The sequence below is a fragment of the Argiope bruennichi genome, chromosome 3, assembly GCF_947563725.1.
Source record: "Argiope bruennichi chromosome 3, qqArgBrue1.1, whole genome shotgun sequence".
NCBI classification, from domain to species: domain Eukaryota; kingdom Metazoa; phylum Arthropoda; class Arachnida; order Araneae; family Araneidae; genus Argiope; species Argiope bruennichi.
The window spans coordinates 63,125,603-63,148,846 of record NC_079153.1 but is presented as its reverse complement, the minus strand read 5'-3'; the positions used below and the strand labels follow the sequence as shown (position 1 = coordinate 63,148,846).

General features: G+C 26.4%; 1 protein-coding gene across 11 annotated transcripts in view; it reads left to right on the top strand.

Annotated features, from left to right (window-relative positions):
• The window catches only part of LOC129963456 (RNA binding protein fox-1 homolog 3-like), an 84,272-nt gene extending 61,060 nt beyond the window's left edge, over nt 1-23,212 (top strand). For 2 of the 11 annotated variants that reach the window (XM_056077848.1, XM_056077841.1), the window contains 9 exons: nt 530-703; nt 1,364-1,417; nt 7,061-7,153; nt 10,542-10,596; nt 14,073-14,199; nt 14,613-14,679; nt 17,956-18,065; nt 20,202-20,286; nt 20,380-23,209. In XM_056077848.1, coding sequence (XP_055933823.1) covers nt 530-703; nt 1,364-1,417; nt 7,061-7,153; nt 10,542-10,596; nt 14,073-14,199; nt 14,613-14,679; nt 17,956-18,065; nt 20,202-20,286; nt 20,380-20,415 — 801 coding nt within the window. In that variant the 3' untranslated portion in view covers nt 20,416-23,209. Of the gene's footprint in view, nt 1-529; nt 704-1,363; nt 1,418-7,060; nt 7,154-10,541; nt 10,597-14,045; nt 14,200-14,612; nt 14,680-17,955; nt 18,066-20,201; nt 20,287-20,379 lie in introns of all 11 variants that reach the window. The other 9 variants (XM_056077840.1, XM_056077847.1, XM_056077849.1 and 6 more) reach the window with 9 other exon arrangements.
• The last annotated feature ends 32 nt before the right edge of the window (nt 23,213-23,244 follow it).

The following is a 23,244-nucleotide window of genomic DNA, read 5'->3' as shown; positions in this document are numbered from 1 at the left end:
AAAATTAAATGCTAAGCTAAATAATCTGCATGAAAGTAAAATGGTCCCTTAATCTGTATTATTTGCAATTCATTATCAATATTGGACATAGTGGCTGTATAAATTATATTATAAATATATCTATAGTGTATAAGTTTTTGTTATTCATAAAATCCTTTGAAAAATGTGTTCATTAGATAACTTAAATAATAATATTAAATATATATTACAAAATATTTGATTAAAAAATATTAAAGAAATTTCTCTTTGCTGTATTATGGCATTAACTTTCAAAACTAAAATTTCACGTGCTTATTATGCAAGATTTTTCTGATGTTTTTTGAATTGGTATAAAATATTGTATTACAAATAGGAGCTATTATCACTTTTTCATGAACTATGATTATGGTGAAGCAATTATAAGCAATTTTTATATTTACAATGCTTTAAAGCTGCTGTCTCTCCCCACTCATCCTTTCATTTAAAAATATGGCAATAGCTGTATCTTTTCTTTTCTATATGGTGAAACAAGTATTTTTATTATTAACAGCAAACAGACTTGGACAATGAAGTCAATGGAAGTACTTGCCAAACTACTACTAATTCTACTACTGTTACCACCATTCCTGCTACGGATGCTACCAAAGTAAATCAACCAAAGCGACTTCATGTCAGTAATATACCCTTCCGATTCAGAGATCCTGATTTGCGACAACTTTTTGGGGTATTTATTTTTTGCATGCTGTTTTAAAGAATCACTGTATTGTGTGTTGTTTCTGTGAAGTACTAAGTACTTAATCATACCTTTTTAATATGTTACTATAATAATGAAGGAGGAAAGGGTACCTTTCAGACTTTTTTAAACCAATAAATTTCATATGGATTTAGATTTAGTGATCTACATTTACTTTATACAATTTTCTTTCAGTTTTGAAGATTTTTCTTGATATATTTATTTTATCGAATGACACATTTGTTGAGATATTTCTATTTTTCATTAATCCTATTAAAAAACTTTTTATTCCCAACTTTAGCGTTTTCAATTAAAGAGAGCCAACCCATTTCAAAATGTTAGTTCATCAAAAATATTTCCTACTGATTTTCAGGATAATTTTTGTGATATGTCCCTTTTTATGAAAATGTCTCGGCTCCAGTAGTATTAAATAAATTTAATTTTAGAAAAATTTTATATTTCAGAAAATATTACTTTGATAAGAAGAAAATTGATCAATTTGATTTGAGAAATCATTCATTAATTTATCATATCTTTGTTGTGATTGTAAATTTTCTTTATTTTCTGAATCTTATATTCAATATTCAGCTGTGTAATTTGTTTTGTAAAATAAGCTATTCACATTTAGACGTTTTCCTTCTTTTTTTACAGCAATTTGGTCCTATATTAGATGTTGAAATAATATTTAATGAGCGGGGATCGAAGGTATGTAAGAACTCTCTGTAAACTAAGTTAGATGTGTCAAGGGCATCAGCAAACCAGCAAAAGTTGGATAAACATGAGCGAGTTGCTTTTGCATACTTCAGACAGTAATATCAGTATGTTCCATGAAATTTCAGTATACAAACATTTATTTTGTATGAAAAAATTTCTTATATTTTTATGGTAATTGATGTATTAATAATATTTATTTTTTAGGGAAAAGGTTAACATTTTCTAGTAAATAGTGGAATATTAAACATTTTCTGTATGTCATTTTTTGTTTATTAATGCTTAATTTTTCTTAATTTGTGAAATTTTAGGTAATATAATTTTAGCTAATTCAGTACTTTTCATATGCATGTAGAAATATCATTTTCTTTCAATTAAGTATTTGCTTAATATCTGAAGATATATGCGAATAATATATTTTTTTAAATCTATTTTCTTCAAATTTTATTTTAAAATTTTTTTCTATTTTCATTTTACCACTAAAATTCTCTTAATGTACTTATGGATAACTTTTCTTTCATGACTGTTGGTTCTTAGTGCCATTCTGCTTGCAATATATAATTCATTTATTTATATATATCAGAAAATTTCCCATGTGTTTTTGTATTACTTTGAAAGTATTACTGACAAAATGAATTTTCTTAAAATATGTGGTTACAAATTTAAATTTATGAAGAAAAATTTAATAAATAATTATAATTTAAAAAAAAGATGGGGGATCTAAAAACAACCGTAATTTTTTTTCTGCCTGTAGATAATTACTAATTTTTAAATTATTGGAGAAAACATTTTCTGAGACATAATTTGTCAAGTGACATTTATAAAATATCTTAAAAACTGTACATGAGTATCAAAATTTTTTATTCAGAATGATGTTAAGTGCTGGATACGTTGTTAAAACGCAAATCATTTAGCAATTGTTAAAACTTACTTTTCTTTCAATTTCTCACTTAGTGTGGGCTTAAAACATTTCTTAGATTATATATATATAATGTGATTTAATAGATAAAAAAAATCTGTTAGAAACTTTAAGTTAAAGCTAAGGGAAATTTTTAAAAGTGTACTTCCTCTCAAACTCTAATCTTACAACATTATTTGATTTTCTATTAATAATTGACTAACTGTTGGGTTTAAGTGTTTTAATGTTTCCCATTTTCTTGATAAGAGCTTATCCTTAGTTATCTTTTTATTGCAGTGAATGTTGTGTCTGCTACAAAATACTAAACTTTTTTTTGTTATTGTTTTTTTTTTTTTTTTTTTTTTTTTGCATTTATCTGCATTTTTATTTAAACTGGTAGAAAACATTGTTTTTTCATGAATTGTTTATGAGCATGAAAATAATTAATGTTTTGAGGCTGATTAAGGATGCACAAGTGGCAGGTAAATATGATTTTATCTATGTTTTGTAATGTCCATCCTCTTTAAGTTTTGCATAAAAATGATGTTAAAGCCTTTTATTAAGCTGTTTTATACTTATCACATTATTCTTTCTATCTCTATCTCTTTCTCTCTTGCAGTGACATTTTTAGAAAAAAAAAATTTGCTTGGCCTGAATTTTGTAACCACTTTTGTACGCTGAAGTTGTTACATGCTGTCTGTTTTGCTTGAATACACAAAGAGAGAAAATAACTTGGTGTTGTTGCAGTTATGATGCAAATGCTTTTTTGTAGTTGTTTCTCCCCTTTATCTTGAATGTATTTTCTGCAACAAGCAAATGGTTAATTCATTAAATTTTTCATCCAATATCATTAAGTAATTTATGCACCTTGTGTTTTTTTTTATGTGTGTGTCTGTAGTGTTAGTATAGAGCAGACAGTTTTTCTAATTGCCCATTTGACTTTTAAAGTAATTTAGATAAATTATACTGATTTTAAATGCATGCTTTTTTTTCTAAGTTAAAAAGTTTTAAAGCATGCAAAAAATAAAATTTTGATCATACAATAGGAATGGCAAAAATATTGATAATTGATAATTCATTAAATTATTTTAATTCTTTTCTACCCTAATGCCAATCTGATTCTGTTAAATTAGAATATTAAATTAAATTTTTCCTTTAAAGCATTTCTGAGTTTATTTTTTGTGAATTAAATTTTGATATATTGTCTGTTCTTTTTGCTTATGTCAATTTCTGCAATAAAAAGAGAATAATTTTATAACAAAGAATGCATTGGCAAACAAAAAAAAGTGTGTAATTTAAATTTTAACATTTTAAGATGTTCAGAAAAATATTAGGATATTTTAATGAGAAATTTTCATTTCAGAAGTGGCCCATTTGTTAGTATTTCTTATAAAACATAACTAATTTAAGTTAGAATTGTTTTAGATGTAAAATTTGTTGTGAAATATTGAACTATGTTTCAGGTTGTTAATAGAATTTGCTTTATTTATTAATTTCCACATATTCTTATCATAAAGAAATAAGATTTTATTGCTGTTTATCATTTCAATTTAATATTTTTGAATAGTAGGTTTGTTATTTTGATGTACTTAGGGGGAACTCTGGTATTTTGTATCTTTTTATAGATATTCTTATAGATATCTTATATAGATATAAACACATCATTCCATCATATTCCATATTTTACTTCACTGCTTTTAATTGTCTTTGTATATGGGAGGGCATTTTAGTTAGTTTTTCACTATTGAAACTGTGCACTATAAATGTATATTTGAATTTCATTAAATGTTAAACTATTTGTTTTCCATGTTATATTTTTAGTAATGCATAATTCATGTTTCATTTAGATTTTTAGTTAAAAAAAGATCAAGAAAGATGTATGCTTTATAAATGCCTTTTATTTTAAACTATTAAATATAAACTTAGGTTCAGAAATTCGGTTCTCAATGTTCAAACTCCATACATTGAGAACCAAAGATTTGGGTGTTTTTATATTAATTCAAAACATTGCATTGAAATCACTTATAAGTATTCAAGAATCATATATAGTGGGGGAGAAATGTACTGGCAAATTTATTCACATTTAAACCTAATTGTTGCAATTAAAGTAACAGTTGCATGGTTATTAAAATGTTTCTTAAGCTTTCATTGAGAAACCTTATAAAAATTTTGTACTTTTATTTTATCATGCAAATCACCTGATCTGTTGTAGAAGCACAATAATTATATTGCATTTATGTACCATTTGTATTGAGTTCCTATCATTAATAGTTTATGCATGCCAGTTTATACACTGATACTGCCATATATATTCATGCCAGTTGTATTTATTACATTAATTTTGTCTGAAATATGTGTAATATGTATTACATGCTTTTTTTAAAGTGTTTTATATTAGTTTTATTGTATTCCCACTTAGCTTCTAAAGCATGGTGCATGAAGCTGTGGGTAGGCAAAGCGTTAAGGGAAGGCAGGACCATTATCTTTCTATAATTGACTGCTATCACTTAATAATCTAAATTAGCATTTCCTATTTCTGCCTTTTTGTGTTGTGCAGCTTCTTTTCTAATAGTCACAGGTGCTTCCTTGAGTAATTATTCTTATTGCTGTATTTCCTTGATTCTAAGAGGTCTTTTAATACTGATTTGCATGTCAATTTTTTATATATATATATATATTGGTTTGTAACTTATCACTGTTGTATATTCGAAGGGGCAATTATCACACATTTTATTTTTTCTGCCATTTAAATGTTTAAAGTATATATAAAACAATTGTTTCGATTTTCAAATTTTAATTTTTTTTTTTTTTAATTGAGTGAGTTTTAAAAATATAGCATAACCATCTTGCAATAAATGCATTCATTAATTGATATATTCCCAGATGCAAGTCCATCGAAGAATTGTTTTTATGTATCTATAATTAAATTTAGTATTGGCTTTAAATTAGTTTTTTTTTTTTTTTTTGTACATCTCTTAGAAAATGTTTCATATTTTTGTATACTGTAAATTTGAAAATCCTGCACATATTGTTCTACAAATTGTGTTTTTAATACAATTTTCAAAGTAAGATAGAAAATTTTCTTGCTACATTTGATTCTATCAAACCTTTAAAGTTCATAAGAGAATTTCTATTTGTTAAATTATGCTTTCTATTCAACTTAAATATTTATGATCTTTTTTTAAAGCTCTGCTTCGCTGAGAAATAAACTGTGCATTTGTTTTATTTTATTAACTTTTTTTTTTTTTTTTTTTATTATTATTAATGGTTATGCTGTATTTTTGAAATTAGTTTGACGAGAAAATGCTTATAGCTTAAAATTTTGATGTCAGAACCATTGATAATTTATGATTCCTTAAAATATAAATAGATAAAAAGCGAATTAATATTTGAAATTGGCAGAAAACTCCTTTCGTGTTTCATCAAAATGCATCCTAATTCTTTAAAATTCGTTCACGGTATTAATATTTATTTGGTTATGAAATATACAATCAACCATTTCTAATACTCACTTTTATTTTTGATTATTTTTTATGAAAGAGCAATTTTAAAAGTCCATTGTTTGTAGTTTGTTGCAGTTTAGATTCCTGCATTAGTCAATTAACCTTCTTCTGAGGTATTTCTTGCTTATTCTCATTGTCTTCGTACACTTTTTATAAATAAGTAAAATATCACTACAAATTTTGTGTAACCTCACAAATCCCATCTTTTACTGTTCCAATTTTATAAAGAAATAAACTGCATGGTTTATTTTACTACTTTAAAAATTAATAATAGATTCTTCTATCTACATAATTAAAAATGCTTTTTTATAAATGTATACATCTTATTAAGTTTCATGCATTCCCCCCCCCCTTGTTGCATTTTAAAGATAAAAAATTCAAATTTAAAACCCATATTCTTTTGTGGCCTCTCTCCTTCCCCTCGACCAGTGTCTAAATGACAAATTAGTTAACATATTTTTAACCCTTTTTATCGCTATTTCCAGCAGTTTAAGAAAGTTTTTAATGAGAAAGATTTTTAGAACCAATATTACAGCTATTTCCTCCCCTAAAAGAAGAATGTAATTTTCTTTGTTGCTTGAAGATTATCATGATGATTTAATTATTCAATATGACTAATGCAGGTCTCTAATATAATCATATATCAGTTAAAGGTAAAATTTAAAACAGTTCCAAAAGGCCCCATCATATATTATTATCAAATGAGGCTCCAAAAGAATTTATTTAAAGGTATCTTACTATTGAGGAAATACAGAACTTAATTTCTACACTATTAAAGTATGAGAAGATATGTTTTTGAACATTTCTTCTTTTTAAATTTAAGTAAAGTTTAGATATAATATATTTAAAATTCATTTTAGTAACTATTTTTGAATGCTTAAAAAAAAAACTACTCTAGTGAGCAAGATTTTTAAAAATAATTTTTCTAGAAAATCTTACTATGGATTCACTAGAATTCATATTGGACTTAGTAATGCTTTAGATCCTTGTCATATCCTGCCATCATTATTTGTAGTGATGATTCAGCTCCTTTGAAAATTACCATTGCCCGTGCAGAGGTCTGCCTTGCATGAGGGCTTTTTATTACACTGGTTACTGACTGTCTGAGTGAGCTGATGCCTTTGTCCTCACTTGTTTAAAAAAAGAAATATTTCTCTGTACTTGTTCTTTGCAGGCAAAACTTGTTCTGGTGCACGGATCTTAATGCATGTTTCTTGTTTGTCTATTTGCATGCAGGGGTTCGGGTTTGTAACTTTCGCAAATAGTGCGGATGCTGATCGCTCGAGAGAGCAATTGAACGGCACAGTGGTAGAGGGACGAAAAATAGAGGTGCATGAATATTTACCTTTGTGATAGCACTCACTTTATTTTAATCTTGTGAAAAAATACCAGCAAAGAAATGTCCATCCTGTTACTCACCTAGATTTAATTTTGCATGAGAGGGTGATGGTGTAAATTACTATAACTAATGTTAATTGAATGAAGGATTGTTATTTTTTTTATCTTTTTTACCATACATATAATGGCAGTATGTTGTAAAATACACGTAAAAATATTTTTATCACAGTTAAAAAGTTATCTAAAATTTTAAATGAATTAAAAAACCAAAAGGGTTTTTTTTTATTATATCTCTTGGGAAGAATCAAAATTACCATGTGAAACCAATTGCAGTATACTATGTCTTATTATAGGCCTTCCTTCTTTGAATTTTAAAGATTAATAGTGCTTGACTATGAGAGGAAGGTTAAAAGAGAAAAATTACTTAATATGAATTAGTTGTTGTAGTATGAGAATCATTCAAATTCCTTAATATTGTAGGAAATTAAATTCAGCTCTTAATTTTCTTTGAAACTTCCAAATATACAGTGTCCCTTACCAAACTTTAAGGGTAATTAAAATACATATAAAGAAGCATTTTTTTATAGCAATTTGGAAAGAGAAATAAAAAAGTTTGGCAGAAAAAAAAAATCAGAATGCTGTGGAAATAAGAAGAAAGTTCTTTACTTACATTATATTACAGTAAGTGCTCCACCAATATCAATGCAAACCTGGTAGCATCTAGCAAGTGATTGGTGTATTTTTTTGAAGATGCTTGGTGTTTCACAAACAATTGAAGCAGCAACTGAAAATTTTGCATTGAGGTTCTCATTAGAGTCAATTGGAATCTGTAGACACTGAATTTTTTCTCCTTGCTTGTACTTACTTACATTTCATTTTTTTACCCCATATTGTCATTGCTTCTTTATTCTTTATTGTATTAATTGCTTGTTTATATGTATTTTACTTAGCCTTAAAATTTGTCCATTAATTCAGAGACACCCTATATATCCTTAATTTAAATAATTTCAGAAGAGGTAATCTCAATATATATATATATAACTGAACAACATGAAAACATTTTAGAACTAGCTATTTTTGTGTTGCTAAGTGGCAGAAGAGATCAGGAGATTTTGAATGAATATATTGATGTAAAAAAAAAAAATAGCAATAGCCTATTTTGAAACTACATAATACAATAATTTTAATATTTTTAAATTTAAAAATAAAGCCTTTAAGATGTTAAACTAGAGTTTTTTTTTTTTTTAATTTATAATCATTAAAGTCTATTATGTTATTTAAAAGCAGAGTATAATATTCATTTGAATGCAGCAATTTATTAACATCTTTAATTCTCAGTATTCATTTTTCAGTGCAGTTTTTCCTGATTTAATTTCATTAGATTTTAAATTCTTCTCTAATTCTAAATGCATTAGTTCTGTTTTTCATTTTGAATATCTGTTTTGTTAAAGCCTCAACTTCAGTCTTTTAAAATTGGATTCATTTCATTCTAGTCTTTACATTTATATAAATTTAATTAGTCTTTTGGACCCATCTACCTGAATAAAATAGATATTTTATTTAAATAATTTACCTCAGTTTTCTTACCAGTTAAATCTTATTGTACCCCAGTTTTATTTTCATTTATTTTCTTTGAAAATAAAACACATTTGAACTAAAATTAGTAATTGCAAGATTTCCACAACAGCTATTATATTTCATTGTTTTTATATAAAAATTAATTTAACTTGTACTTTTTAGTAATTAAAATTGTTCAATTTGTTAAAATACTTAAAACTGTGTATTTTGAAAATATTTTTCTGTACTGAATATAAGCGTTTAAAATATTTTAAAGTATTATATAAAATATGATAAGAAATATATAAATGTGATGTCACTCTCCCTCATGCATTTTTTTTTTTTTTCTTCATCCAAAGTTACAAACATTTTTGTATTTTTGTTTCTACCAATAATTTTATTATTTTTAGCAGCAATTGTGTTAAGTTTGCACCAAGCTATTTTATGCTTTGGCTATGTATGGTGTTAGTTTTTGTATGTTGGCCCAATAATTGCCACACCCAGTAGCTGTCTGCTTTTAGTTTCAAGTGATTGTTTTAAATACGGTCATGATTTGTGTATTAGTTAGACATATTTTTTGCAAACCAATCACTGCTTGGCCTCTGTATTATATTATAGAGCCTTGCAAATTCTTTTGGATGACATGGATAGACATTTCTTTTGCTGTTATTAATTTTTTTTAATATATTTCTTTTGTTTTAAAAATTTTAATTTTCTGTGTACAGTTTTTAGGCAGAATGAAAAATGTAATGGCATTTTTTTTCTCAATCTTTTTCATTTTTATAGAATGTAGGGCGACTGTTGTATCAAATAATTGAATACTATTCTAGTTCGCTGGAAAAATTAGGGGCCAGGTAAGAAAATGGCGCTAATGACGATGCAATGATTTTGAAAAAAAGATCAGATTAATGTAATCATAGGGAGTGTGATTTTTTTAAAAAAAAGGGGGGAAAGTGTTTTTTTAAGAGCGTGTTATACTAAATTTCTTGCAAATAAAAATGTTGTAATAACAAGACAGCTATTTTAATTTCGTTTAATAGAAATCTTGTTTTTCTAATTAAAATTTCAACCTTGATTTCAAGTCTTTAATTCGTCTATTTCAAACTGAATGCCTATAATTTTTTTTTATGATACTGGTGTGAACATGATTGATTTATATAAATCATAAAAAGTAATGTTCATTTCATCTATTCTTTGATTCAGACTGAATTTTAAAAATTTGTGTATAATTGTGATGCAGCATCTCTAATATACACATCAAATATGTAAAAAACATCAGTTACTTTTAATTAATATTACAATGCTTTATTATTCTGCCTATTAACTATTTTTTTTATTTGTTTTTATTGGAAAAGAAATGTCTTTAATATTAGATTGTTTTTGTAATCTTTATTTAATTCATAAACTACAATTAATATTAGTGTTAATTTAAAAGTTTTATTATGTTTTTTAATGCTTCCTAATTGCAACTTTTATAAGTCTTTGACCACATTCCTTTGTAAATTACTAAAAAGATTATTAAAATTTTGTGAAAATAATGAATAAAACATTTCTTTTTCATATGTCTTAAATATATTTTAAAGCAAATGCTTAATTTTGTTTAAAGTATTTTTCATCAATAATATTAACAATATAAAATGATGATGGAAACATAATAGTATCTATCGATCCTATTTAAATTTTAAAGCATTTAATATGCTATAACATAAATCAAAAAGAATTTAAAAACAATTATATTTCATGAGATGATTTATTTAAGCATTTGCTAAAAAAGAAAAATTTGGAAAGATAAGTTTCTGACTCAATTTTACTGGCTTTTCAGGTAAATAATGCAACTGCTAGAGTTCAGACAAAAAAAGTTACGCCAATTCCTAATGGTAATTATTTTATTTTCAAAACATTCTTGTTCTATATTTGTTTTATAACAGACCAGGATTGTTATATAAACATGATAGATATCTTCTACTTCTTAAAAATTTTATTCTTATCGAAATTAGTGTCTACAATATTGTTTGAGAAGTTGAAATTATTATTTATACCCCCATTGTTGAAAAAAGTGATTTTGTCAGTTATTTGAGTCTTCAGAATTTCAACTTCACAAATGTAGGAATTTCTTTATGAATTTTAACTTTTTTATTTATACTTTTATCTAATCACAACTCTAATTCATATGAACTATCATGCTGACAAATATGATTGAGTCAAGGAGGAGGGGGGAGATTTGTAATATTAATATTGTAAATTTAATATTAAAATAATCATTCTGAATAAAGTGTGCTTCAAAACGAATGCCAAATTAGTAATGCATACTTCATACAAGAAGTTTTTATGAATGACAGGTTAATTTTGTTCTTCAGAAAAATGAAGGGAATTAATGCATCCAACATGCAAGAGGTTTTTATGAACAAAAAGTTAATTATCTTTTAGAAAAATGGTGAAAATTATTAAAATTTACTGTCAAAAATAAATTATTGATTTTGTTTTTAAAAAAATTTATAATATTCCTTTATAATTAATGTGCTGAATGGAGGTTCATGCATGTGTTGTACTTAATAAGCAGTATCTTCCATTGTAGTACAATTTATTAGTATAAACATAATCATGTGAGTGTTACTTTATTATTATAGACACAATGTGCATGTCTATAAGAAGAAATATTTTGAATTTCCTCCTGCTTTATCAAATGTATTGTGTTATTTTTTAATTTGATTGAGTTTTTAAACTATAAAATAAAGCCCATAATCAACGCCCAAATTCTTTATGTTGAATAAAGTGAATAACAGTTGAATTTGGTATTTAATATTATAATATAAATATTTGTGAAATGAAAAATATAAATCACTCATAATGAAATTCATGGAAAATAACCATCATAAAGTTTTATATAATATTATATACTCATTTAGAAGGGTTTCTTTTTTCAGAAAGATATTAATTTTGATACCTCGCTTACAAAGGAAGGAATCATGCTGCAAACAAATTTAAGAAAACACCATATTCTTTCTCTTTTCTACATTTTCCCTGTAATGTAATCACCGAAAAAAGTATAAAAATATTAAATTGAGTAAAAATATAATTTATTTTTATTTAATCGAAATGAAATTTTTTTATGCTTGATTTACCACTTGTAGTGAATAAAAAAACAAATATTGATTTTACAAATATTATCACTAATTGAAATATGAAAAGTAGTGTAAGGTCTTAAGAAGAAATAAAAACATAATATACTTAACATTTTCTTTAATAATAATTTTTTTTAAAAAAAAATCTACTCAAAATTGCTTGAATAAGTCATGGGTCCTGAAAACTCTTTTAAAGTGTCAATATAAATTTTTTTCGCAATTGTCTGATAATAAACAAGATCCTGTTTGCATTAATCTTCTGTGCCATTTTTATAAACTTCTCATGCTAGAAGCCCCATAAGTTTTCGATCACATTCAAATCGGGACTCCTCGCCAGCCAATCAAATGAATTTACAGAATTAGTTTCAAACCAAAGTTTTGCACTCTTAGAAGCAAGCATTATCTTGTTGGAAAATATAGAGCCCTGAAATATGTAATTAGTGGTGCTTCATGTAACGCATTTTTTCCTAACATTACATATTTTCCTGAATTCATTTTGCTGTTGATAAAGACTATTGGAGTAGTTCCATTTGCAGCAAAAAGCACCTCAAATTTACTGGGCCATCACCATATTGCCATTGGGAAAGCACTTTTTTGCCTTTTTGCAGGTCATACCAAAAATAACAAAAACCATCAGGCCTATCAAGATAGAACTGTTTTACATCAGCCTGTTTTTGACTAAAAGAGATGTATTTTTTGATGAAGTCAGTTCTTCTTATCTTATGTTGATTTGAAAGAGATGGACATGACACTAATTTTCCATTTAAAAAAAAGTATGAGGGTTTTTATTCAAAACATTTTGAACAATCCTTGAGAAATGTGGTAAATTCAAATTTTGTTTAGCTTCATTTGCAGTTTCTTTTTTTCTGGCAAGCTGTCCTTACAATCATTTTTTTCTGCCGATGAGTAAAAACTTCTGTTCTTCCATTTCATTTTTTCATACGATACATTCTAGGAATTTTTTAGAAAATTATAAACTACCTTTTTTAGATCACTTGATTCTTTCAATATTTCCTGCCCACTTATTCATCATTCTCAGAAAGCAACAACTTTCCTTTTTTCATAGATAGAAAAATGAATTCCTTTGAGTGTCGTTAAAAAGTCATAAAGAAATTCGACACATGCACAAATTTGCTTCTCAAACCAGCCTTTAAATGCAGGATTGTCATTTTCTCTTTTCAAATATGCAAATTTTGAATAATTGTGGAAGAAAACCCAATGACTTTGTGCTTTTTTTTTTCCATTGTCATTTGGATTTAAAACTCTAAATGCAAATTTATATTTGGAAGTTTAAATTAAACAAGAAGTAATTTTAAAAAAATTCTTCTTTTTACTTCAAACATATGCCCATGATTCTGTAAACACAACTTTCTGGATTGCATGCCCTTATACTTTTTTTGCACACTGTATGAAATTCAGCATTATGCATATAATGTAATAATTTTGAAATAATTTATTCTCCAAAAATAATTTCCTAATCTGAGGAGTTCACAGTAATTTTGAGTTTTACTAGTCATTAATTTTCTGCAGCAAAACATAGAGTTGATAAATTCTTTTCTGAAGCTGACAGTGCTGTCTGCTCTTGGTCTTTCAAAGAAGTCTTAATAATTTATAAAAATTGAACTCCTTCTGTAACATCAAGAAGAATGCTTAGACACTCTCAGCTATGAAGAGGAAATAATTGGAGTGCAGTAATAGAACATTTATTCTGCAGACATGCACTCAAAATTATTTATTGGTTGCATTTACATTGCTTTGCAATTTAAATTCTTTAGAAAGAAATGAGTACAAAAGAGTTTATTTAGCTTTAAGTATACAGTATTCATTCATTTATTTTGAAATTATTGGACTTATATTTCATCTTTATGTTATGTCAATACTATAATATATATTCACACTCAATTCCACTTTCAGTGAGTGCTAAGATTTTCAAACTTTTAACATTTGAATTTTTGAAATCATTATATTTAATTTTAGAAATATGTAAAAATATTTATTAATTTGGTTCTATTATTCAAAGAAAAAAAATGTTTAAAGTAACATATTTTGAATACAGTATATATTTTATAAATTTTTCAATTAAAAAAAATTACTTGTGAATCTTTATATTTTGGAAGAGAGTATTATGATTTTAAAATGCACCTGCTTTAGAATAGTTAATTGCAATTAAGTATAATTTAATCTCTGACTTTTATCATATCAAGATGGGCTGATTTATTCTTCTGATGCAGTTGCTGCTCTTCGAGGTGTAGCTATTCAGAGAGGGCGAGCTCGTGGTGCACTAGCTACTGCATTTGCTCGTCATGCATCTCCTTTGACAGCAGCAGCAGCTGCTACTGCATTACATGGTTATGCACCGTAAGTATATATATTACTTAATTCTTATATAAATTGTAAATACAATGGCTTATTATTTATTTGACCTTATTTTGTAAGTAAATGATTGCTATTTGTAATTATTTGCAATATATAATAGGTATTTGATTATTAATGAGACAAATAGTTATGGTTAAATAATAAAAGGGACATTTTCTAAGACTATACTTACACACCATACTTATACATTGTGTCTAATTTAGGTTGCCACATATTTACAAATATTGCTGTTCTAAATGTCAATTTAATATTAAAAACATTCTCACAATTCTACATTGTAACATGGAAGCATATGTATTTCTGTTTTTATTAATATTTTTGGTACTGTATTCTTATTGGTATTTAATGTTTGATCATTGTTAGTACAATGTCTAAATACTTATTGTGACTTTCAGTATCTTTTCTAGAGTGTGTCAAGATCCATTTCTTGCATATGCAGGAGCAGAAAGATATCAGTTACCTGTAAGCATTCAATTTTTATTAATTTAATTTTTTTACTTAGTTATTTATTGTATATTTACTACAGATGATAGTAACTATTGTTGTTAGATGTTCTTTTTAAGACTCTTGAAACTATTAATCTTGACGAGCAAAAACTGTTAAGTTGCATATGTCTTAAGTTATTGTAAATTAAGATATATATTTTTTAATTTTATGAGTGTTATCGAGTTTCTATTTTCATTTTTTAATATTATATGTAATTTTAAGTTGTTTTTATGTATGCACACACACACAAATTTTATTATGAAGGTCTTCCACCCCATCAATATGTACTATTTTCTACTTGTGCTACTGAAAATATATCAGGAAAAAGTTATATTTTAATGAGCATTGTATCCTCAAAATTGCCATGATACCCATTTGATTCCCTCTGCCCCCTTCCCAATTTAAATGTTTATCTCATGAAATATATATTGACATTTTTGGAGTTAATAAAATTGCCTTAGTTTAAATGGAACAGTCTCCTTTAAATTTAGGTCAGATGTTTATCAGATGTATTTTATTATGATTATCTTATTCTGTTATATTCTGACAGTATGTCTGATTAATATTTACATGCTTAAGATAAATCTTTTAAGTATATGGAATGCTTTTATCAAGATTTTCTTGAACTTTCCATTATAAAAAAAATAAATTGAACAACCGTTTAATCATTTTAATTTGATTATTTATATGTATATTGCAAAATTATGCCCATTATTTACTATCTTTAATGCCACCAAATCTATAATATTGGATATCTGATGACTAATGAAGTAATATAAGTACAAAATGAAACTAATGTTGATTATTTTCTAATTACTTCTTTTCATCATTAGGCTAAAAGCAAATTGTTTATATACTTTATTGCTAGTAAAATACGAATCTATGCCACCAGTTACTGCTTTATAAGTGAATAATCAATGAGAAAGAAATCCAGCTCTCAATCTGGCTTATAAGACCAAAACTATACACAACACCCTTTTTTAATGAAATGAATGAGACAAACTTTGTTAGCACATGTATGTGAGTTATTTAGATAACTAGCCACCTTTGGCGACCAGCCGGTTCACCAATCTTAATGCTCGTTAAAATTTTAATTAATAAATATTTTATGTAATTCCTACTTTAATAGCTTCTTTATTAAAATATTTTAAAACTTCAAATTTCAATTCACTCATAATATTATAAAGGCCTTCAGTCATAACGTAATCTGTATCTCTCTAATTTTCTGTTAGCTCCCGTAGAATTTATGCTTTAAATTAAAGTGGAAAGGATTAATCTGCAATTAATATAATAATAATTTTTACTGAAACAAAGCATTTTTTTTTTTTTTTTTTTTTTTGTAATATGATTACTAAAAACAGAGTTGCTGAGCATTTAAATCTTATGGGCACTAAAGAATATCTTTCTTAATTTATGTAATATCTCAAGAATTTGTCAACAAAATTTTTTCAGATTCATCATGAGCAGTCTTTTCTGTGGTCTTTTCTGTAGAGCGCCAACACACACACACACACACATTGAGCTTTATATATAAGTATAGATAAGATCAAGTCCTGCATGTACGTTCATAATATAGTGCATGAAATCTCTGAAATTTCGCGTTTGCTTCCTAATATAATTATTATCCTGAACCTTGTATTAAAGTGACACAATTCCATGCATGAGTGTTTTGCTCTTTTTAGTAAAATGAATATATAATATAGTACATTGTAGATGTTTTCTTTTCCACTAGTTGAAACCCGGAATTTGATACATAACTACAGTTGTAATAATAAGACTGCATACCATCATTTATCTATTTTTGCAGTTTTGAATCATCACATTTACATACCCTCAAATATACAGATGAAGATACATTCAACTTGGTGAAAGATTTGGTACAAAATCAACCTCATGTTTACATTTTAATAAACCTGTACTAAATTTTACCCATCTTCTGCTCTTTATGTTTACTTTCTCATATTCATATACAAACAAAAAGTATTCTAGCTGTCAAAAAATTCGAAGTCTCATCGTTAAATTTCATTCATTTCATGAAATGCATTCAAATTTAACCATCTTTTCACACTTTAGACCTATTTGAATCCGGAAAAAACATTTTTAGAGCTTTGTTTGCTTGAATATAAATTAACATAATAAGTTCTTTGCTTTGAGTTGTCAGATGAAATTTGCTATATAGTCTTTATATCAAATTTGTAGATTTCAGTCAAATTTTGAATGAAATTCACTCAGAAGACTGTCTGTGTGTGTATAAGGGAACATAAGAACTACAAAATGTAAAGGCTTAGATTAATAAAAATTGGCATATAAGTTTAAAATCTAAAATGTAGACCATATCAAATTTGGAACCAAATCTGTCGAGAGATTGATTGTTTGTCCGTACTTTTGCATACATGTTAACGTGTAATTTAAAAATTTAGCAACATAGGTAAATAAAATTTGATTCACAGTTTTAGGAATCATAGGAATAACTGACTATCAGTCTATACTTTTGCATGCATGTCAATTAATTGCAATAGCTCAAAAATGCAATGATTTAAATAAATGAAATTTTGTATGTGATATTGTAATTACTTGTCAAATTTTGATTTCAGCCATTCGAAAAAAAATGGCATTCAGAATATATATTTGATTTTCTGTCATTAGTGTATTAACCATATGCCAGTGATTTTTTTTTTTTTTTTTTTTTTTAACCAGCGTCAAAGATAGCTTGCTGATAGGCTCTTTCATAACTATTGTTCATTAGTTGGATGTGGTTAATACTCAAATACTGGTGTGTGTATTCTTTTTTACCATGCTGAAAAGCCTACAACTCTTATGTAAGTTTCGACGAAATAAAATTTTGGGCATTCATGTCCTTGTCAGAGGTTCACAATTTTTTACAAGGAGGAGAATAACATTTTTTTTTAGAAAATATGCAAGAAAGTTTCAAGGAGACCACTTTCACATATTTTTTTATTGAGTTTGCATGAACAAATTTTCAGTTTAGCCCAAAATTTGGTAGAAATCTATAAATTGAATGTTCATGTCAAATTTCATACATCAAATTCAAAACATTTTCTAACTTGCTCTAGACAGATATTATTTTCAAAATATGTTTTTTGTATTCAGAATGGTCTGAAATAATAATATACTTTTTTATAATAATACTTTATTATAAAAAAGTAAAGATATGCTAAAAAAGTACCTTTAATATTTTAACTAGTTTATGCAGAATGTTTATTTTGCTTACAAGAGCTGTCTTTCTCTTAGGCGTCTTATGCAGCAAGTGCAGCTTACACTGCTGCAGCAGCTCGAAGTTATGCAGCTGCAGCTGCGGCCGCTGCTGCTCAACCTGTAGCATCCTATGCAGCAGTAGCAGGGTAAGATAAATTTATTTATTCCTTATCTTTTATTGATATCTAATCTTAGTACTTGTGAAATTAACATAGTGATTTATATTGTATAAGTAAAAATCAGGCTTGGCATTAGACATTTCGGTAAAATTTGAATGGTTGCCAACCACAGAAATTAATATGAGGATTATGGTTTATTATGAATATCCTAACTAAGGAAGCCTCATCATCATTGATGGGCTTATGAAATAGCCAACAATTCCACTGTTGTACCCCTAGGGGAAGTGGAAACCCATTTACTGGATTGGCTCTTTTCACAATCCTGAGGTGCCTCTTGCTATGGAATTTTATTACATGATAAAGAAATTTACTTTTGTTTTCAATTCACAAATAATATTTAATAATATTCCATAATTTAATCAAATCTCCAAGTTTTAAGTATTTGCTCTTTTTCCAATATTAGTCATCTATGGTAGGTTGATCAGAGATATTGGTTAAATTTTATTTCAGTTCAATCATTTAAATATAACTTTATAACCCAGATTCAATCAAATTATCATCTGTGTTACATATGCTCTTTTCATTGTGTACATGGACCTTTCTAATAGAGGTCAGTCCCATAATATCATAGTACTATTTAAAAAAATCCTTGTCTGTTTTGTCTATCTTCTAACTTTCGCAGCTTTGTAATGTTGCTTTTTTTTTCTCTCCATCTTGTAAACTGTACTAGTATTAAACCAAATTCCTCTCCTATAGTTTTCAAAAGTGGAAGACGCACTTTTAAGTGTTTGAAGAAACAATGAAAACAGTTTGAATTTGAATCCAATAATGTGATCTATTGTTAAAATTTTGGCAATTTTGTTTAGTTGCCAAAATTCTGGAAAAATTTGTACAACTATTAAATTGCCATCATTAAAAAGAAATTTAAATTTTATAATGATGTGAAATTCATTTTTGATTAATAATTTTTTCAGAAGTTCCAGGGGAAAAAGACAAGATTCAACTTCATTTTTTACTAATTAAATTTTTTTTAAAACAAAAATTCTTCCGTGGTGCAATTTCTATTCTCAAAGGAATATGTGTGCCAAGTTTGGTGGCTGTTGGTCAAACATTATGAGCTGCAGAGCCCCAACACGCATATACTTTCTTCTTTATTATTAGTAGAGATATCTTTGAAATCTGTTTTGGATTTAAGGACGAGTAGAAATCATTTGTTTATTGCATCTTAGGAAAACTAGTACGTTTACAAATAAGTTAATTATGAACTGTTTATTACAAATTAGCAAGATTTTTATAAAAAAAAAATTTTCATTTCAGTTTGTGGTTAATTTTAATTGCTTCGTTTTATATATAATTAATAGTATATTTTGTTATGAATCTTTTTGTGGAAATATGTTAATTTGATATTAACTCTCTGAAGTTGTTGTTGTCTCAGTTGAATAATTTGTTGTTCTTTAATATTGTGATATTTGAGTTAAGCATTTAATATTGCATAACTGTAATTTGTATTTTTGTACTTTGTCATTAAACATTATGATAAACAGGGTTTATATTTACCATATTTTATTGTATCCAAGATGATTTAAAGTATGGAACTTAAGATCATTACAGTACCAAATCTTGGTGATACAAATATTTGGTAAAATTCCTTCAGAAAGGTAGAAACTACTTTTTAAAAAAAATGGCTCTTTTTCCTTTTTTACATTAAATAAGTTGATATTTGGCTGCTTATGAAATATACATTTGAATGATTATATTACTATTTGTTGCTAGCATCCGTTGCATTCTTATTCCACTATGAATATGATCTTGTTTAAACTGGTAATTGTTTGCCAATATATCCTTACTACTCATTTTTAAAACTTATGTCATTTTTACTCAGTTCTGAAAGGTTTATCAGTTTAGATTTGATTTTGTTTCAACAATTATGTTATTTTGTTGCAATTGTCCCATCCACAGTGCATTTAAAAGGGCATGTTTTAATTCTGATCACCCATTTGATTGCAAAAATAAGAATGATATATTTTTTCGTTTCTACAACACCTAAACAATTTTTTATCAGAATATTGACCACGTCTAATTTTAAAATAGATTTTTCTTTATTTTACATATAATCCAAATTGTTACATAATTTAAAAAAAAGCATTCTAATATTTTTTTTAGCACTCCATCTTTGTATTACAGTTATGCACGTGATTATGCTGATCCATATCTTACTCATGGCATAGGACCTGTGGCAGGATATGGGGTAATTTAAAATTTTCATATATTTAATTTTATACATAAAATTCATTTTTGTGCTTTCATGTGAATACATTTTTTATTTTTAACTTTTGTACAGGCTGCTGTTTACAGAACCAGGTTCACTCCCTATTAGTGAAGAGCTGTTTTTTAAAAAAGAAAATCAGTGCATCTAAGTGGATGTCTGATGCACATAAATGAACATTGCTGGGAGCACAAAGAATAGTGTTTTTCATTGAGAGGAAAGTGACGCACATTTTGCATTGTGGTTTTATTTATTATCTTTGATCTGACAAAAAGTGAGCTCAGGACTTCCTCAAACTTTTTTTTCTTTGCAGAAGTATACTTTACAATATGGTTCTAAAGCCAAATTAATGAAGTTTCCTTAAACGACAACTTGACCTCCGCAAGCATAGCTTATGTACAGGCATTATCCCCCCAGTTTCTAGTCACATTTATTTCATTTTTATGTGGCCTTTTCACTATCAGTCTTTTTCCCCCCCTCCCTTCTGTGTATCGTGTATTTTTACCGAATCTCAAAACATAATACATTGATGAACCTCTTATTACAGTATTTTTGAGTGATATGTATTTGTCTCTTTTCTTTATTTCATGTGCATAACATCTTTTCGTTTTTATCTTTCCCATAGAAAAGTAATGCATTTTTTTACTCTTTTAAATATCTCTTTTCATTATATATATTTTTTTGGTTTTGAAATTTTACAAAATGTTTTATTTTTCAATGCATATGTAAAATTCTTTTAAGTTGTATATTGATGTTTTCCAACAAGTTCTGACGTTCGACTCTCTATTTCATGTCGAGAATGACGATTCTGTTTTGGGAAGAAAAAACTAGGACTTAATATTTTAACAACTTTAAAAAGATTTTCAGAAAGAGATGAAAAAACATAAATCTAATCATTCAAATCATCAAAAAAAGATAAATCTAATCAAACATAAATCTTGATGACAATTTTTTTTAAAAAAATGTCTCTTTTAAATTGGTTTCTTGGAAGCCTGTGGCCTATATGAGCATTTTTTAAAGGATTTCTTTTATACTCAATGGACTGTATTAACTCTTAGGATATTTATAATTTACAAATGCAGTCAAAATTTTCATTTACACTTCAAACCTAGAATAACCCACTTTAAAAATATTAAAAATAAAAAGTTTATAGTGAAAGACAGAAATTAATCATTAATATGTGAAGAAGAAAATGATTTATATTTACTGTAAACCAAACAAAAATTCTAGGGACATTGATTTCATGTCTGCTTTGGTTTTTATAACTTTGTTGTGACATTAAATTTTTTTATATAGCATGAGGAATAATAATCAAATATTAAAATTTTTTTTAAAAAGTGAATAATCTTGGCTGTTGTAATGTGTGCCATATTCTTGTGCGAGTTTCCATTATTTAATTCTCTATCTAATTTAATGAAAAATAATATTAGAGAATTTTTGAACCTTTTGGTTAGACGATTATTCCATGTTAAATATATATGTCTTTTATAGGGAAATAAAAACATTAACAGTTCAGTAATTTGAGATAAATTATCAATTCAGAATGATGAAAAATAAGCTTACCTATTTAGGATGCAAGAATTGTCAAAATGTCATATTTGCATTGTTAATTTGTTACATTTATATAACATCTTTAAAATACTACTTTTTTTTTTTTTTAATTTGTAAAAAAAATTTCTACTAAAAAATGTATAAAACAATCCTAGTCATATGTGTATGATTCTAGTATGAATTTTATTTCTCATATCTTCTTTTCATATTTTTTAGCACTACAGAAAATTTGAGGGAATTTTATATGAAAAGGCTACATATTAGAATATGGTGCTATATATCATTAGAGTCTATTAAATAATATAGCACTGATAAAGTTGATTCTGAGTTTGAATTTTCAGAATACACAATCATATTTTTTTAATTCTTAGCTGCATTTTTAAAAATCAATATTAATATTTCTATTTTCAATTTCTGAAAACTTCTTTTTTCATATAATTTTTATACATCGAATCATTAAATTTAAATCTTTTGATATCAAAAAGAAATTTAAAATAATAACCCATCATTAAGTTCCATGACCTTGGATATTTTTGCATATACATATTTGCTACCAGTATGATTGTTCTCCCCTTAGTTTGTAAAATAAGGATGACAATATAGCTATAGTTTTTGTCAGATTGTTGGAAAACAATTTTGTTGCATTTGTTTTAATAAGTGTCAATATCTGATACTTAGTCTAAGAAACTGAATACTCATTTATAGTAGAATCTCATTTTATTTAGCATGTGAGTTTGTAGCATTAAAATGTATGGCAGCTAGAACATTGCAGCTGCTTGAATTCATAATTTCCCTTAAAATTTCCCAAATCTTAATGTTTTTTAAAATTTGAATTGCATTTTCTTTGAAAGAGAAATTTTTATTTTCTTAATTTCTATGTGAATGCTAACTATAATGTATTATACAAATATGATTTATAATTTTTGTAATATGATGGAATCTTTATAGATGTCTTGCATTTTTCGATGATAGAAGAGTGCATTGTAATGTTAATGATTGCAGTTGATTTGATAATACCAATATCCATCTCATAAATTTTATTCAGTAAAATTGCAAGTATTATTTAAGTTATTTTTAATCAATTTTTAAATCATGTATTGCCTTTTACATTCATTTTGTATATTTTTCATATTTTAAAATAATCATATCTGCATCATCACTAGCTTCACATTGTCGAATAATGGATCAATAGAGGTTGTTAGTTTTGATATAGCAATTTGAAGCAGTTAATTCTAAATTTCTTTCATGCAAAATATAAAAAAATAATACAATTTTGTTTTGTAGTTGTCTGGCTTTTTGTATCATTTTTATTTATTGTACACATTAAAAAGTGCTTGACATATTTCTAAAAATTTCATTTAAGAAATCTTTTGATCAGTTGCTTTTTAG